The sequence below is a fragment of the Neodiprion pinetum genome, chromosome 1 (genome assembly GCF_021155775.2).
Source record: "Neodiprion pinetum isolate iyNeoPine1 chromosome 1, iyNeoPine1.2, whole genome shotgun sequence".
Classification (NCBI taxonomy): Eukaryota; Metazoa; Arthropoda; class Insecta; order Hymenoptera; family Diprionidae; genus Neodiprion; species Neodiprion pinetum.
In genome coordinates, this window is record NC_060232.1 from 20,238,480 (window position 1) to 20,258,498 (window position 20,019).

Here is a 20,019-nt window from a genome sequence, read left to right on the forward strand (position 1 = left end):
TCTTCTCTTCAAATTACAGTAACGCCAAATCAATTTCTCAGCAAAGAGAAATTCTTAGTATTTATGACAATGGAACACCCGTTCAAACAGAAACTATCTATTTGAGGACAATCATGGGGCGTACTTAAATTACGTAACAAATTTAGGGGCACGGGGGGAGTCAAACCAGTTTGTACTATTTATTATGGTACAGGGGACGGCATTTTTAACGATTGTATTTAATTTATTAAAATGAGTTGAAATGAAACTTCACGGTGATTGCAAAAAAATTTTTTCTTCAATTTGGCGCGCCAGAGTTTGCCTTTAGCAAACCAGAAAGTAGTTTTATGCGGCAAATCTTAGCACAAGACTAGCTCACTTAATATGGAAGTTAATGCTCAAAGATGACTAGATATTTTCACGAACTGAAAAATTCCGCACAATATAGGAGGTAGGGAGGAGTTTCTTATTTTGGTGCGGTCTGTTACATGAGGAAGGTAGGGTTAAAAAAGTAACTCTAAATGTGTTACGTAATTTAAGTACAGCCCCTAACCTACGAGAAAATGTAATGAGATTTTGTGAAAAATATGTGAATCATAAGCCTTCCGTAGAATTGAATATTAATTCTTTACTTACTCTACTTTAGCACCAAAGTAGTTTGGTTAAACGAATTCGATGTTAACGATTCCTGGTCAGAAGTGGTTTGAAAAAAATGTGGTCTGTGTATCTGATTCCGATCACTGTGCAAGTACCAATGTCGATTATTCTACATTTTTTGTTACTTTCACTATCGACAGGGAAAATTGAAAAAAGTGTCGTCTCATTCAGTTTTGAGTTATAAATTTTATTACTTCTTGTAAAAATTTTGTTCGTTAGAAAGAAGGGTAAAAAACTGATATTAACTTCTTAAATATTGCTAAAATAGTCGGCAGCACGACTATAGTTATTGGTGTGGATCCCTAGTGAAAGTTTAACTCTACGTTTGGTCAAAAAAAATTGTCAAAACATTGTAAACCCAGCCCAAACCCATAAAAATGGTTCATATTTCCCTCAAAAGTTTTACGGAAATTGAGGACTAGAAAAGTTATTAATCATTATGAGTTTAGCTGTGAAATGCAAAATGCAATACAAAGTACAAATGTCCAATTATATTCTATTCTAAATAATTTGATGAGTTACTAGTGTATGATTACACAAGTTATCCCTCAATGAACTTACCGTTTTACTCAGAGAGAAATAAAGACTCGTTCATTGATTAGGGTTCTTAGTTATTTTCAGATTGCGCTAACATATTTTTGAAAGTTTTCCACCATCAAAAATAGTGATTGGAGTTTATACACACCTTTTGTACACAAACAACAAAATTTATCCTTTTTTTAAGTGCGTTTTTTTATCAATCCCACATCCAGTATGGTAACAGCTAGTCAGCCTGGTTCATTGGGGTTGATTCCTCTAATATACTTAAGTATATGAGCGGGTCCACGTCACTTCATTAAAAAAAAAAAAAAAAAAAACCGTCAAGTCACGGATCTTTGCGCCATTCAAAATATGCGTAGTACTATGTGAAAAAAAAATACCATTTCAAGGATTTTGAAATTTTTTCAAAAATGGCGGAGTTAGAGCTATGTGAATTTTTGTAACCCACTGTTGCACCGCTACGTTAAATAACTATTTTCTTAGAATGGATAGCCCGGGTAAGTAGAAGAGCATCAAATGAAATTTACGCGGTGACGCACGACGAGACATTTCTTTTTTTTTTCTCCGGCCCAGGTATTTTCTCCATAGATTTTTTTTTTAGGATTGAAGGGGAAAGATACAGATATCTGAAAAACATTATCTCCATGAATTGTTGTTAGTCGCGCGGAAATGGCAGCGAAATCAAAAAAAGAAACCGCAAAATAGAATTGAAAGAAATTTTTTTTTTTTTTCAAAATATAATTTTTTGTATGGAAGCGCATTCTTTTACCAACAGAATGATAGCAGGATCAGTCCGCTCCGATGAATACTTTCGGAGATATGAATTGTCGAACATAGCGGTGCAACAATGGTTTAAAAGAATTCACATAGCTCTGACTCCACCATACTTGAAAAAATTTCAAAATCCTTGAAATGGTATTTTTTTTTTTTACGTAGTACTACGAATATTTCGAATGGCGCAAAGATCCGTGACTTGACGGTTTTTTTTTTGAGTGAAGTGACGTGGACCCAATTATATACGTATAACTTTTTCTCGATTACAGGGTAATGTATCAAGAGCATGAAGCAGTCCTACCTTTACTGACCGAGCAAACTCACTTTCTATATTTTTATAAACTTTTCATGCCTATATTGAATAAACAAACGAATGGAAAGGGTTCAAATTTCGACGGTGCATTGCTCCTTCTTAGCAGAATTCGGGAAAATTATTCATAATACGAAAATCGTCAAAAAAATGGGTGGTTTTTGGAACGTGTCACTATTCCGACATTTCTCGTATTTCAGGGGCCAAAAACTGCACAGTTGAGATACTTTTTACAATTGTACCTTGGTTGGAACGCTCGGCCGTACGCCCGGGTGATCGTGAGAGCATCCCTTATTTACGTGTTTTATTTTTTTAATTCCTATTTTTCGTCTAGCGACCTCAATATTGCATGAAAACAGTCTCACGATAGCTCATTTTACTCCTCACTCTTTCCGGAATTGCGGAAAGTATCTCAACTCTGCACTTTTTGGCCCCTGGAATTCGGGATTATGATTTTCGGGAAATTAGGATTATTATTGGGATTTTCGGATTATGAATAATTTTCCTGCATTCCGCTACGACAGAGCGATGCACCATGGAAATATGAACCCTTTCCGTTCGTTGGTTTACTTAATGTAGGAAGAAAAAGGGCGAGTTTGCTCGATCGGTAAGGGTAAGACTGCTAAATGCTCGCTGGTTGCGAGGTATCCACCACTGTATGGCGAGAGACATTTGTTACCAAGTTACCGTGCCAACTGTTGTGAATGACGCAAATGTTTTCTTTTGGTTTAATTCGATGTTTCGACTATTTTCATACTTCGCGTGCCTACAATGACCTTGTGTTGTAGATCACTGAATTTGCCTCAAAGTTAGTAATAATTTCGTAGAAAAAAAATAAATTGTTCCATTTAAAAAAGTAGCGTTGACCTTGACGTAGCTTCGGCGCCTCCGCCGAAAAAGAAATAAGATGGTCCAGTATGACGGCCTTCTCGAACAATGTAACTTTCATGTGAAACTTTTTTGATTATCATTAATAGTTGAGTACTATTGCTCTGTCACACTTTAAATGCTCCACACTGTATATATCGTATATATATATATATAATATATATATATGTATATGGGCAGATCCATTATTTATCGCCGAAAAGTTGCGGGGGTGGGTCACCGATTTAGCTGTCGTGTGTTTTCTCAAAAGCAGGTCAGAAAAAAAGGTGATCCTGAAAATTTGAGCTCGATGCGCCCAAATCCGGCCGCTGCAGAATTTTTTGAAATTTGAAAAAAGTCGATTCTTCAGTCATTTTCAAAAATTTATATCTCACCTTCTACATGACTCAGAGATTCAAACCAAATGGCATCCTTCTCTGTCGACCTTATATTTTCAAGAAAAAAATAGTCAGTTCAAACTCATATCCGGCTTAGCTGGGAACTCCCAATTGGACTGCTATTTTAATAAAATTTTCCTTATTTTCAAAAGACTCTCAAATCTACATTTTTTGAAAATTGAAGGTTGGTTGACGGCTTATATTTTTCGTTAAGGTATATTCTCATAATATCTGCCCTATTTTTGCTTGATCGCTTCCATTTCACTGAGATGTTGTCACATAAAGTAGGTCGATTTTTGAAAAAACGCTGTTTTTGAATAGCTAGAACTTTTTTCTGTCAACTCGAAATCCCTTGAAATTTTTCCGGATTATACTTCATTGTATCCCTAAACAACCCTGAAAATTTCAAGTTTGGCTTAGAATTGGTTTCCGAGCTATGAATTTTTAAGAATGTCAAATTTTCGATTCAATATGACATTTTTTGTGGTTTATTATAAGTTTCGATAATTTTACGCACTTAATTAATACTTGCTCGAAATTCGATTGTAGAGTAGGGGGCAAAATGAACCAGCTGAAAAAAAAAAAAAAACCAAGGGAAATAATTATTCCATCTGACTTCTCGGTGAGAATTTTAAATATGTAATTTTTCTACATTTATTCAAATTACATATTTTGAAAAAGTTTATAAAGTATTTAAGCAGTTTAAATAAATGCAGAAAAATTACATATTTAAAATTCTCAACGAGAAGTTAGATGGAATAATTATTTCCCTTGGTCTTCTTTTTTTTCAGCTGGCTCATTTTGCCCCCTACTCTACAATCGAATTTCGAGTAAGTATTAATTAAGTGCGTAAAATTATCGAATCTTATAATAAACCACAAAAAATGTCATATTGAATCGAAAATTTGACATTTTTAAAAATTCATAGCTCGGAAACCAGTTCTAAGCCAAACTTGAAATTTTCAGGGTTGTTTAGGGATACAATGAAAATTTGAAAGGATTTCGAGTTGATAGAAAAAAGTTTTAACTATTCAAAAACAGCGTTTTTTTCAAAAATCGATCTACTTTATATGGTGACAACTCAGTGACATAGAAGCGATCAAAAATGTAGATTTGAGAACCTGTTGAAAATAAGGAAAATTTTATGAAAATAGCAGTCCAGTCCAGGAGCTCCCAGCTAAGCCGGATGTGAGTTTGAACTAATTAACTATTTTTTTCTTGAAAATATAAGGCTGACAGAGAAGGATATCGTTTGTTTGGAATCTCTGAGTAATATAGAAGCTGAAATATAAATTTTTGAAAATGTCTGAAAACTCGACTTTTTTTCAAATTTCACAAAATTCTCCAGCGGCCGGATTTGGGCGCATCGAGCTCAAATTTTCAGGATCACCTTTTTTTCTGACCTGCTTTCGAGAAAAAAAAACGGCAGCCAAATTGGTGACTCACCCCCGCAACGTTTCGGCGAAAAGTAATGGATCTGCCCATATATATACATATAAATATATATATATATAATACATGCATGTACGTATTATGACCCTGTGTAATACTACTTGTATTTCTTACAAAGAAATTAAAGTATTTTATTCTTCACAACATGAAAAATTTCGAATAAAGTTTTCGAAAAAATCATGAAAAAGAAGTGGCTAAACTATACAGTGTGGAAAATAGAAAAGCAATTTCTTTCTTTTGCGAAACACAAATGAACATTAATTTTTACACGACAAACTTGAATATTTTTCTCCGTGCAGTTTTTGTATCGTAGAGCTTCTGTTTCATTGTCAAATTCACGTAAATGACCTACAGAATCATAGTGAATCCATGTAGCATATTAAAGTACAGGGGAGAATGAGATTCACAACTGCTTCATTTCATGTATACTTGATAATAAGTTAGTACATACAATGGATGTCCTTTACAACGGACACGTGATGTTCTTGAAGTATACGACTTTGCATTAGTAGGTACCAAGCTTATCTATTCTTCATGACGTTGGAGACTGTTCTAAAAACATGAATACTTTTTTTTTTAAACTTAAGGTTTGAAATGAGAGCGAAAATTGCAAGCATCTTTGTTTGACTATTTTAGCTGCACTTTTTCCACTAGAAAGCGTACTTAAGTTAAAGGAAAATCTTCAATAAATATTTATTTTTGCAAATAGGTATTGGAACTGTTGACAAAATTTATTCCGTATAGCAGTTTATCTCTATAATGTGGTAATTACACGAATCAGATATCGTATATCCGCATGTGATACGCGTTATTTTTTCCAATACCTGTAAAGGAAAGTATGACGCTGTACGTGAAATTAACAAACAGACCCCCGAAACTGTTAATAACGAATTTCGATGAGTCTCAGGTATGTTGAAGGGGGACCGACCCTTCTTGAGTACTAGGCTAACAGCATTTTGTCCAATGAACCCTATTGTTTGTTAGTTTCGGAAAAAATTTTTGAGAGACTCTTTCGCACTACATATACTACTGACTGTCATTAATGAGAGCGCCGAAACGAAAATGGGACGAAGCGAAATTTCGCCGATTAAGTATTGTCCAGTAGAATATTTTTTCAACTTGCTCAAAACTCAATTTGAAAAAATAGGCTCGCTAGAGAATTTCATTCCGCATCTTTTTTCCAAACAAACTATATTGATAATTTTTATAGTTTACAAAATATTTAAAGAAGAAGCCATTCTCGAGGAATCAAAAATCTAATGCTTTTTTCACTTCAACTCGTCATATAACTTTTCTAAATATTCAAATTTCTTCTTCAAACTTGCACACGATAAACTTGCATGTATTCCGCATCTTTCAAGCCCAATCACAATTCTTTATGTCAAATACAAATACTATGGCGATTTTTTTTTTTAAAATTCGTCTAAATCTTCTGCGGATGTGTTCAGCTGAAAAAGTTTTGTGACGAAAGTTTAAGTTTTCATTTTTCAAACATACCAACATTTTCACAATGCTTTGAAAAACTTTTGTGGGAATTTTTAGCTTCCTAGTAGCTCTTATTGTTTAAGAGCATTGTTAATTTTTCTACGAATTTTTCTACCTTTCGCAAATAAACATTACGCATCGATAATTTTGATACTTATAATATTCATTTAACCATATTAAAAACTGTAACATCATTTACAAGAATATTGTGAATGATATTATTATTCTACAAACATACCTACATGTTTCTTCGGTACGGTTCCGCCGTTTGAGAATGTGAGTGGCAGGCACCGCAGACGTGACCGCGACGTGCGCTCGTAGAAAAATTAACAATGCTGTTAAACAATAAGAGCACTAAGTAAACTAAACTAAACTAAATAAATACTAAGAAGTTAAAAATTCCCACAAAACTTTTTCAGCTGAAAACATCGGCAGAAGATTTTGACGGAATTGTTTTAAAAAATCGCCATATTGTTTGTATTTGATATAAAAAATTGTGATTGGGCTTGAAAGACGCGAAATACATGCAAGTTTATCGTGTGCAGGTTTCAAGAAGAAATATGAATATTTAAAAAAGTTATGACGAGTTGAAGTGAAAGAAGCATTAAATTTTTTTTTCCTCAAGAATGACTTCTTTAAATATTTTATAAACTTTAAAAATTATCAATATAGTTTATTTCGAAAAAAGATGCGGAATAAAATTCTCTAGCGAGCCTACTTTTTCAAATTGAGTTTTGAGCAAGTTGAACAAATATTCTACTGGACAATACTTATTCGGCGAAATTTCGTTTCGGCGCTCTCTTTTGTTGCTTGGCGAGCATCGTTTGCTCACTGCTTTGCGTAATATGGGTCAGGTCATTGGCTGGCACGCTGGCGGTCCCTGTTCAAGTCTCGTCGCTTTTCTTTGTTTTTTTAAAGTATCAATAAAAAGTGATATTTGATAATAAACATATATTTGCGCTGACGTTGGAACAAATTATTACAGGGCAAAAGTTACAATACAAAATTCGATCGTGGAAGTTTGATTCGTGTTTATTTTCGCACTTCAATGAACTTTGCTTTCCGATATCACTTTTAAAAAGTCCGTGTGTCTGCAAAGGAGTAGAATTCACAAAATGTGTCTGGTACGCATGATTTATGACAAATACCTCCACAATTTTGCTCTTCCATTTTCAAATTTCACTATTTATCTAAAATTGAAGTGGGAACACGCTGATATTTTTTTCAAAATCTTAAATTGGTGAGTTGATGAAAAATGCTAATGAAATTTATAAACAAATGAATAATAACTGATTAATGTCAAACGTGAATTTGCAATATACCACTATATAGAGTGACTCAAGATCTTCAAAATCGACCTCTTGCTTTTTTTGCACGGCTAATGGGTTCGATGATACAGTAGTTTGAATGTTCGCACGCCCGACGATTTTTGTGATTTTTTGAAACTTTCAACCGTTCATATCTTCTTAGAAGAAAATTGGAATCATTGGTTATAATTTAGTGTTCGGTTTGACGTGGAATAAGCACTGTACGTGCCACCGTCGTTTTACGGCACTGTTCGGAAATGTGGCATTCTACGCACGCTCCACAGACTTCGAAAAACAAACTTTTCAAGCAGATATGGGAAAAATTTATTTTATATAACGTGAGCATGATTTACGGGTTTATTCATGCGTGTTTTCCGTACACGAAGTACCCGCTTCTATGACGGTAGAGTGAGTGTGCGAAATGCGCATGCGCGGCGTACAGAAAGCTGACATTACGCAATCCTAAACTCAATATCGTGCATCGTGAAAAAACGCCTTACATAGTCTTGATATGTAAAGAATCGTGTGCAACAAGGTGGCACGGTCTTTTCACTTCGCGTATTTGCAATATTCGTCTTCGGCTGGCATGCGTGCTCACCTACGACTCATATTTCAAACTTACGCTCAGCTCGAAAGGACCCAGTTTGCCTCCTTGTTACGCAATATACTATTGATGATTCAATTGAAAAGCTGAAAGTTTTTCCGCGTAGACCGTAGATTATCAAAGTGAGATGACTATAGGATCGTTATTGAGCTAAGTTTATCTAAACGGTGCATACATCTCATCGTTTAACCTTTAGAGGGCCAATCTGGCTCTTTTAGAAGTCAGCAGATAACTTGGAAACTTTACCGGATGTGTGACTATATACGTAAAGCATACCTCTAAAAAATATGGAATTTACAGGGAAAAATGCTGGCCCTCTAAAGGTTAACGGATAAAACGCGACGTGCATACGGCTGCGAATTGAGTGCGGTTAAAGTATGGAAGATTCTTTGAACGATATAGATTTTTTGATCGATAACACTAGACTAAACTTGATAAGACAACGTATGTACGTAACAAATATTCGAAGAAAAAAATCACATTCTATTACAGGCATTTTTTTATTAAGTCGTTCCATCAGCAAAACGACGCGACGTGTGCACTATTTACATAAATTCAGTTCAATAACGATCCCATGGTCATACAACCTTGAAAAACTAGGATCGCTACGGCAAAATTCTCAGCCTTTCAATGGAATCATAAAAATACTTTCATTCGTGTGCGGAACCGCCAAAAAAACGAGTTTTTGGGAAAAAACCCTTTCGTTGTTGCTGACGATGTACCCGAAATTGATTGAATATTTGGAAAGATGAGAATTTTTTGCACAGCGAACGTATCGGGTCAAAAATTCTTCCGAGGACACGAACGTCTAAAAAAATCTAAATAGTGGTGAAATCAATCGACAGGTTTTTAATGAACGGTAAAGTCTGATAGCCTCAAAATTGGATGACTTTCATATTTTAGTACACACAATAATATGTCTAAATTGTAACAAAATCAAATTTTTGGGACCTGATTGTTGAGCGATAATTTGGAGATTGGCCTACGTAAATTAGAAAGGAAAGGTTGTTAACTAATGCGGCCGATAAATTCATTGCAGCAAAATACTCTAATCAAATGCAAGCTAATTTTTTCCGCATCACGTGAAAAAATTACATTAGATTGTCTTTCGATTTGTTGCAATCTGTACTGTAATATAACGGATAATGAAAAGATGATTCGCATTTAAAGTAATTACGATAAAGTTGAAACTTCTAAGTTGATATTGTTTTAAAAAAATCGATCTCAATAATATACAATATACAGCCTTTGTCAAACCACTTTTTGTTCAGCCTAAGTTATCGGCGCCTCAAGTCATCTCCAAGAAGCTGTTGTGTAACACTTTAAGTTGGCTTACCCTGTATAGAGGTTTTGTCAAAAGTATCGGGACCCCTGAATAACTTCTGAAAGGGTGTAGATGAATCTGTACATGTCACTCGTGAAACATCGCCATTTTTAATTTATTCGAAATTTTTTTTAAAAATGAAAGAAGAAATATATGCTTATCCATATTTTTAATATTAGAATGCAATTTCGAATCTTAAATTTGCACACACGCTTTCCTTCTAGTGGCTATATCTTCAAAACTAATGGATGTAATATGATTTTTTAAATATAATCATTTGGCCGTGTATCACGATGGTTAAATTCTTTGATCTTACTTTTTGCTATCGTATACTAATTATATAATACTAAAATAACTATGGCTATTTATCTACTGATTATACGTTAACCCACCTATTGTCAAAATAGACCTATAATAGGCTCTTTTAAAAAAGTTCGATCTCGTCTTATCATGGTACGTACCATGGTGTAGGGTTTTCTTTTAAATTGCATTTCTGCAAATATTCAAAGTCATATTTTATGCTTCAGCAATTTTTCATGAAAATAGTGCTGCGATGTCTCATATTATTCCTGATTACTCTGAGAATTGTGGAAAGTACCTCCCCCGCGTACATTTTCGTCCCCAAAATCCGTTATAGACGGAAATAGTAATACTTGGTAAAAAAAAAAACAAATTTTTTAGATAATAATAACAACAACAGCAATAATACTATCAATAATAATAATAAACACTACCAACACCCGCCATGCCAGATGGGGCATGTCCCCATGAGCTGTTAGGCTTGTGCAAGGCAAGAGACAGGATGGATTTAGTGACCATCATTGAGTACGTTTACACAGCACTGTTATTCCGGTTTTACTATAGCCGACGTAGCAATACCGGTTTTAAAAGTTCGGCATTACACATTTTACATAGTGAAACGGGCGAATGTATTCGTTATGGGTCTATAACCATATAAGATAATGATAATAATGAATTGTACCACCAAAAAGCAAAACCTCGTCGAAATTTGAACAAGATCCATTATTAATAATAATTAAATAAAAGGATTAGCTGGCTTGGCTGACGATTAAAAACTCACCTACCCTTAATGATAGATTTGAGAAAGTCAATGATAAGACTGTTACCGGTACTCACGATCAGTCATATTATTCATTTCTACTTATTTTTGAAACGTAGATTTTTGCGAACATTTGTTTTCATCACAGGAGAAATTTCTACTTCAAGATATCTAATGATCACATTAAATATGAAGCATAAATTTTAATATTGGCTGAGCGGCAATTCAAAAAAGAACCCTATACTTTGGTGCAATACTGTCATAACGCAAGAAAATCGAATTCTTTCGAAAATATCATATTCTTCACCCATTTTTAAAATTGACAGGTTCATGTACAATTAATGAACGAATACAACCACATTTACTTAGAATTTTAAAATCAATAGTCAATGACTTGTAAAATTGACAGCCGTTCCGATGCCTTCTTGTTCGTTCAATTTTCTTAATTACTTTTGATGATACAGCAGTAGAAGAAGAGTTCGGATACCAAATTTAAAACTAGAAATTATATTCTAATGTCGACAATATGGATACTACATTTTTTCGTCGAACATGTATCTCTTTTTTTCAACCACAAAATGCATCAAGAAAATTTCAGGTAAATTAAAATTATCGATGGATATTTTACCTGCAAAATGTTTGTTTTTACATGCTTCATAATTAGAGTAGATGTTACAAACCGAAAGATGGCATTTAACAGTTCCAACTCATTCAAAGTATAATGACACTGAGGGGGGAGACGCTATATTTAAATAATTTCATTTATTGCTAGAGCACCATTTCAGATTGGATACATCAATCAAGCCACAATTTGGCAAGCGTATTCTGCACAAAAAGATTTTTTGACTAAGCTTTCATTGAGCCCCTGTAGTCATTCAAGATTTTCATTCCACGACTAACATTTGTCCTTGGGGTATGGAGGGAAATTGAAAAAGGCTACAGCCAGGTACCCATTGTAAAAGTAACGCTGCTGGAAACCGATCTTTTGATGGAATTGCTCTCTTGTATTGGCAAAAGATTACTTCGTGCGGAATTTCAGTGACCTGTCTCTATTTTCATCAAGATTATTACAAAAAAGCCTAATTTTCTGTATTTATACAATTCTTGGTGTACTTCACAACAGCCGTTTCAAAAAAAATTTAACTTTTCAAAACATACGAAGCACATGAGGAAATATTTGACACGCTACCGTTAAACAAGAAATCGGATGAAAAACAAATGTATGAGCTTTCTATTCTTTCAAGCTTCAATGTGTTTTGATGGGTCAAATTTTTTTATGGTGATCGATGTGATTTACACTTGAAAGAACCCCGCAATAATGTCATGGGAATTGGGTTCTAGTGAAATCGTCTGGATTTTTGATATGTTGTAGATTTCAGCATTCATAAACAGAAGTCTCCACGGGTACAACCCAACCTCCCCTTTTCAATTGTCTTGGGTCAATAGTTATCGTGTTCACTATTGAAAAAAAGAAACGAAGCTGCCATAGTTTGGCCTCATTTTGTGCATAAACATTTGGAAACATTCAATATTTCAAAGCTAGTATTGTTGAAAAGTGTAAAAATTAGCGGCAAAACACTCAAATTCATCAGAATTCTGACAAAAGTCATTTTATTAGTATTTCTAAGCAAGAGTTCACATATCCCTTTGAACTACATTTTTTTTTGAATTTCCGTACACTATGAACTAATTTTTAACAACAATTCAATAGCTGTTGAAGTTTTAAAGAATAGAAACACTTATCCCTCCTTATCGTTTCACACAGGTGCGTCCGACGAGTCTGAGCAATGTACTAAGTACAAATGCTTATATAATGATATTTGAAATGGAGTCTCAGTTCCAACCGAAGTTGCAAAATCAACAGCCAGCAAAATTGAACGGATTGGTGCCGACGAGAAATTTACCCCTACTGTCTAATGGTTGTGCAAGCAAAACAGTTAATTTGAAATCATCGACCTCTTGTATAATTCCACTCAACGGCATAATAAACTCATCTGCAAATTGTCAGGAACCGAAGGACAGAGTGATGATTGGGCCACAATTGCCTCCACAAAAAATTATTGGTCCGCAGCTTCCACTGCAGAAGAGCGCCAATTTCATTGGCCCTCAACTTCCCCAAAAGCTGCTAGATAAATCTCATCCTAGGCACCTCAAGAATGGCAAAATTTCAAACGGCAGTAGCTTAGTACCGTATGACGGATCAAGTGAAGAAGACGAAACTGGTACAAACAGTATCAAAAATCTAACGCTTCCAAATAGCAACCTTGTTTCAAAACTAGTAACCTCAACAAAAAATGCTACAAATGCTTCGTACAGGACGGGATCTTTATTAAAAGAGAATTCCTCTAAGTTTGTAGCAAAGTTAAAAGATGTGCAGAAAACTGTTGATGGAAGTGACAACGCAATTGTAAATACAAATTCGAAGTCAGTCAGCCAAAATATAACATTGCCAGGTAACAAGTACCAGATTGGTACGACAAATAACGGAGTACAAAATTCGTTCAAGTCCCAAATCGTCAAAGGAGAGATGAATGTTAGGCCAGAGATAAATGGAAAAGAGAAGTTACACAATTCTGCAAGAATTAAGACTGATCAAGAGGAACGAGTGCCTACAAAAGCTGGTGCAAGCAGTATTAAGGGTTGGCAGATATCTAAGGATACACCTTCTCCCACAGCATCTACTACACCCAGTGGCTGGTCTGTTACTGACAACAAGTGAGTGCAAATTGCTTACAACTTGACTGATATTTTTTAAATCACACACAGTAAACTGTTACGCAATGTTCACGAATCTCTGTGTTTTATCAGATTGATTCAAACGTCCACAATTTCAATCTCTTAAGGGGTTAGGTGGGTTTCAAAAGCTCAAAATAGGTACATTTTTATGAATTTTTTTTTATTTAATCAACAGAATATTTCATTCCATCAATTTAACACATAAAAGATATATATTTTATAGGTAGTTTGTGAAATTTTCATTGAAAAATATTGAAAATTAAGGCGTGGACACGTCGTCTCCTATGACCCCTCAAAAAAAAGTTCTCTCGGCGTAGTCAGGATAACTCATGACAGATTCATCTGAAATGCAATAACCAAAAATTTTCTGTTAGTAGATGTTTAAAACTTGTGCTTGGACGAAGGAAAAAAAAACAAAACAAAAATTACATTTTTGGCGGCGTTGAAAACAAAAAACCCTTATTTTGAGTAAAATTTGCACCCTTCATGGCCTTGAAAAATTACTTGGAATAGAAAAAAAAAAAATTCCTTCGTTCAAGCACGAGATAATGTTATTTTGAAGAAGTGTGCAAAATTTGAAAGAGATCGGTTCATAAGTTTTCGAGAAATCGTGACTACCGATTTCAAAAATGTAGTTTCGAGAAAAACGCGATTGAAGATTTACATTCAAATAACATGTAAAAAAAAAGTTTTTTTTTTTTAACTTACATAACGTCATCGATTCCAGCACTATATAATAAAGTGCCTGCTGCAGTGGCAATATCCAGAACATCTTTTTGCTCTTGTCTGCGACGAACTCTTGCTTTTCGAGTCTCAGCGTCAGCTTTTTTTTCTGCTGCAAGTATGCGGCTTTCATCCTCTTTTCGTGCGTACTCGTGGCTATTTCGGCCAAGTTTTAAATCCATCCCGTGCATAAACAGTAATAATGCTGCGATTCCTTCATTATAAGTACCGGCAGCGACGTATGCAGCAATGTCGACTATTTTTGATCCAGCAGGAAGAATTTTTGGCGTGATTTTCCAAATTAATTGGTTTACGCTTTCGTTCACACGCTATTTAAAATCAACTTTACCATTACACACTTTGTCCTGTCCATTTTCATTTATTATATTACCGCACTTCACTAAAGTTGATAGTGTTGAAAATACTAACAAAAAGTCTATAATGGCATACTCAAGAGTACCGTCTTCTGGCACGTGTATTTCGTCTTGACTCCTCAGTTTTTTCGCAGACGTGCTGGTGAAAGATTTCTCGTCTACCTCTGCAGTCTTAGGGTTGAAAGATTGTCTTTTTTTTTTGGGTCTATCTTTTCTCTGAGCACTCGATGCTTGATCAGATCTTGTAACTTTATGCATTTTTCACAAAATTTCTAATAACCTCGATAAAATTCACAACGAATACTTATAACTTCAAGCAACCTTGGAGTTCGACTGACAACATTCAACTAAATTCCAGTACTAAAATAGGTTAAATAACTAATTCAATGTGACCATAGAAAGGGAAAGAAAAGAGAAAAGGTAAGCGAAAAGCAAGGGACAAAGACGACAAACGAACAATAGCTAAGCAGCTGCCTCGATATACCTGCCTCCATATACCTGCGTCACGCTCGGTTATAGCCTGATGGGTGAAACATCCAAAGGCTATATCTCTTAGAATATGACTCGGATCGTTTTAAAATTTTAAAGGAATATTCTCAACATATTCAATTATAAGATAAGCAAAAAAAAAAAATTCGATTTTTTGAAATTTTGAAACCCACCTAACCCCTTAAACCTTCTCTACATTTATCTTGATTTTCTTTATCTTCAGAAACACTTTAGAGAGCCATCGGATGACATTTACAAATCTGCGTATCTTAACAATCCACAGAATCAACCAATACAATAATTGACAGTTGCTCTTGAAAATCGTCATTGTGTATGAAAAGTGGGAATAAAAAACATTTTTGGCAGACTAACGATCTAGGTTGCAAAAATCCGTTTACGACCTATCACAGTTAATTTTTTAAAGCAATTCAGTTTGCAAAATTTGAGTATATTCATATTTACGGTTGACAAATATGTTTGAAATGATGGAATAACGCCAGGGTGTTTATTAGCTTGGAAGATCATTGAACTCCTTGAATTACTATGGATTTTTCTTTCACCGTGGAAACTCTTTGAAACCCAGGAAATTTTCAGATTTTTCCTGGAATATTTGGTATGCCCACTAAGTTTAAAAAAATGGATTTTATTTTTATTTGACCGAAATGAATATATGTTGAATTTCTATTTTTTTTTTGTTTTGTTGATAATCTCACGATTATATAAGGATAGAAACATAGCATACACAAATCAGAAAATCGGTATCCATACTCTCGAAAAAATGTATAACAACACCCTAACACAGTGTTTACAGTTTACAGGGTATTGTTTACAGTAGGCATGGTCGACCAGTCAATCGTGGCTATTTAAGCCAGTCGAACGCAACAAGACAAAGAAAAATAGATGACTCTGTCAAAATATATATCATTTAATTCTGTGGTAAACATTTGAGATCAGTAGATCGGATAGAGTGGGGACAGTAAATAGTAGATCTCGGTCTGATCAAAAAGGAAAATCACATTGCGCGAAATTTTAAAAATTCACAACAAATAGGAAAGACTCATCGACCACGATCTGATCGGGTATAAAAGTTTCGTTTTCGGAGCAAAAATTTTGGAGAACTTTTCCGTAATTTTCCAAAGGGGCATACCGCCCGAAAATTCAATTTTTGGATTTCAAATTGAGAATTAACTGTGGAGACGAACCCATAGCACCTCTGAAATGTTACCTAGACAGTTAGCTTCCTCGCAAACAATATTACTACCTAGTTTTTGTAAATTATTCAAAACATTATTACCACAAACAGTCATGAATAAAAGTGTGAAAAAAATGAAGAAATATTTTTTCACAGAATGCAAAAAGATAGACAAATTTTAGTCACACCATAAATGTCAACTTTCAAGGTCTTACCAAGTTGGCATGCATAAATTCCGTTGTAAAAATCTAATTACAAACGTTATTGTAAGTACCCTGAGAATTTTCAAAAAACAGCCTGGAAACTCCTGGAATACTCACCAAATTTCTAAATGAAGGATTCGTTGGCACCTTGAACGACTTTTCATAAAACTGTATTTTTAGTTTGTATTATTGGTAAACAAGCTGGTGCAAAAATTTTTATCTGGCAGCAATTTTTTTCAAAGTTATACGTATAATATGAGATATGGCAACTTCGCAAAATCTTTTTATATGGCGATGCTGTAGACATATCCAAAAATGGACTTCACAGTCGGGTTCAGTTCTTTTTTTTCGAACGTGTTTATCGTACATGATTAGTTCTAAAGGTCTATGAATTAGAGGATTTCCATACCTCAGTGAACATAATGAAATACGAAAATTCCAGTTAAATCAAAATCTTGGCACCTGATCGTTTACTAATAATTACATATCGAGAATCTAGCGCAATCAATTGTTTGAAGTAGCCATCCATACATGCGATACATAAAAAAAGTTATGCAAAAAAACATGTTCTGAATATGCATAAGGAAAATTTTGTAAAATCATGTTTCCAGAACATCTGAGTGTCTAATTTTATGATACTCGGCAATAACCGGGAATTTTGTTTGCTTTTTTCAGTCGACAAAGAATTTTCAATTTTTTCATATATGTTATTTGAATTCATTCAGAATCATTTCTATCATATAGTAAGCATGTTGTATCATTCTAATTCACCATCATTGGAACAAATAATACTGGTTGCTGGAAATTTTCTAAAAAGTTTTTCATCTTCTTCTACATTTTGGGTGGGACGGTATGGCCCATTCTTTAAACTGAAACTAAGAAAAAATCTCCAAACTAGGAAATGACGGAGAGTTTCTTTCTCTTCCGTAGTTATGTTTCGTAATTTTCAACGGTGAAGTCTATCAAATTGAAAAAATTGCTTCTTTCAGGGAAGATGCAGTTAAATCAGCGAACTACCATACAGCACCACCAAGTGCCGCAGCACTACGAAACTTTGGCGGAACGAATCGTTCAGACACAGTATCACACCTGCTGAAGATGTCCCACCGAGGTTATGGCAGTTCTTCTGGTCAGTATACCCACAAAAAGGCATCCCTCACGAATTCTCTACCTATCCTTTTCACATCCAATTCACACCACAATAGACAAGTCCACTGTAATCAGTCAAGAAGAAGAAAAATGTTACATTTGTACAAAAAAGAAGAGACGTTCATGGTTCAAAACCAAATAAAATCGACTCGAAAATCCATGAGTTCGAGTATTCTGAAGTAAAGACGCCGTGTGGGCTGGATTCAAATCAAGATTCTTGTAAAAGTCAAGCCCAAGCCCAAATCTACCATTATTGTATCAGCTCATGGAAAAAAATTTTCAACTTCTAATGATCAACGAAAATTTTTCTCTGGTGTTGGAAAATTTCTTGTCAAGTCCAAATTACGTTATATTCAATTAACTCATTTTTGGGAAAAATGTTAATCGCTGTCTTTACACCGTGAGTTTTCTATGTATTCAGAAACTCTCCGTTCTGTAGCTGGTCGAACATAAGTGTAAACGACATGCGTGAGGCTTGGTTTAGAGAAGATACGGTGCAGTAGGAGCGCCACAGGCAGCTCAGGTACGCGTATCCGCCTGTGTGGAGCCTACTACAGGATGTTGAGTATCCAAAGTCAGCGAAAATTCATAGTACACATTAAAAGTGTACTGTGTATGGTAGATAAAGATAAAAGAATTATACAATATAGGAATATTTCATGGTGGTAAAACAAAAAAAAAATGAAAAAATGGAAATTACAACAATGCCATGTCTTCAAATCATTTGATTTATAACAAATGAATAATTTAAATTATATTTACATACATTGTGATTCTGTATCTGGAAGCCAGAAACCCCAAGTAACGATATTTTTTCATAAACTATGAGTCTGTTTAAGTTGATCCTCTTGTAAGTCTTATTATGTCGATCTTTTTTAAAAATAGAGTATGTCTCATTTTATCCTATTTAGGAAAGTGAGTACTTTTGCTGATTCATTGATCATGTCCATGGCATTTGAACCTAAAAAAGCAAATATTTTTCACGTATTTCAAAACTCTCATCCTGTTTCATGTGCTTTCTGTCCCATAGCATTTTGTGTCAACTGGCCCACCATACCAGAATCGTATATTGTAGTACAACTGTGGAAAGTAAGCGTTCTCCGACGAGTGTGAAATTTACAGTGAATGCTAAAAGCAAGTCCCGCATTGGGAAAAATACGGATGCGAATTTCATAGCATGAGCAGAAGGCAAGTGCTGTAATCGCAGAACTACTAGCAGCATGAGGCAAGGCGAGCACTGTAATCACACAAGTCAGATTTCGCCTATTTGCACGTGTCACATACTATAATTTTTACGACACCTATGCAGAAACTTCGATTTACGAAACACCAAAGCTGCCACTGACAGCGCGTGAGACTGGGGTTGGGTAATCTATGCACAATGACATCGTGCGTAAAATTGATTTGGTAAACGTGCAAAATTGAAATGCTATATTTTACACACTAGGGTTTTATTTGGCGCATATGCACTTTCGGACAACTCAATTATATGCACTTTGTTTCAGTGTAAGTTACTCAACCTCGAGTTTAAGTGCTGTCAATGGCAACTTCGGTGCTTCTTAAATCAAACTTTCTTTTGCAGGTGGTGCAGAAAGTAGCATGTATTACACATTCAGGTGGTCAATATCTGACTCGTGCAATTGCAGCACTCGCTTTTGGCACATATTGCAAAATTCATACTTGTCGGAAATTGGCCACTTTCCGCACTTGTAAAACAATATACTATTCCACGATTACGTTTTCAAACAATCAATAGTTGAATTATGAGATAATCCTTGTACATAGTAAAAGCACGACTATCATATTATAAAATCCCAGGAATGTTTGGTTCGTTGATAACTTTCACCTTTATTATCAGACAACTCGTAACAATATTTACGATTATTAATTTTGAGGCTAAAAGTTTTTAAAAGTTTTACTTCATTAGAAATACTTCAAGTTTTGAAATGACAAGCAATTCGTTCTGGTAGAAAGGTTCATCTAAAAAATGTTATTGCTGTTTCTAAGAATGACTCAAAAGTATTATGGATGGACCCAGTGGCTTTCAGATACAGATATTTAGCAGCCGATAGCTAGCTTCGGTAATGTCCTTAACAATTTCTTCCACCAATTTGTATTGTCGAAATACATTTGTGTTGATATTTCTGAGTTTGTGGTGTTCAATAGTTGATTAGACATGGTATACATATTAATTCAAGGACATGAGTCACCCTCCTCCCTTCAAATTAGAATTACTTAAATTGCATCATGCTTCAATTACCAAACACAATAGCATTCATTATTAGACAGGTCAAGCACGTTATACATTTGAAAAAAAAAAAAGAATAGGATTAGGAAACAGATTTAAAACTAACTTTAATTTCCGAGTTTTATTCCCACTTTTTTTTTCATTGTAT

At 34.6% G+C, this 20,019-nt stretch overlaps 1 protein-coding gene and 1 long non-coding RNA gene across 8 annotated transcripts in view; one reads left to right on the forward strand and one right to left on the reverse strand.

The window, feature by feature from the left end:
- LOC138190922 (uncharacterized) overlaps positions 1-20,019 on the reverse strand; it is a 121,651-nt gene that overhangs the window by 85,475 nt on the left and 16,157 nt on the right. The window lies entirely within an intron of this gene.
- The window catches only part of scny (ubiquitin specific peptidase 36), a 48,692-nt gene that overhangs the window by 24,075 nt on the left and 4,598 nt on the right, over positions 1-20,019 (forward strand). For 6 of the 7 annotated variants that reach the window (XM_046625393.2, XM_046625383.2, XM_046625377.2 and 3 more), the window contains 2 exons: positions 12,523-13,472; positions 17,464-17,603. In XM_046625393.2, the coding sequence (XP_046481349.1) occupies positions 12,523-13,472; positions 17,464-17,603 (1,090 nt within the window). Of the gene's footprint in view, positions 1-12,522; positions 13,473-17,463; positions 17,604-18,044; positions 18,147-20,019 lie in introns of all 7 variants that reach the window. The other variant, XR_006883158.2, reaches the window with a different exon arrangement.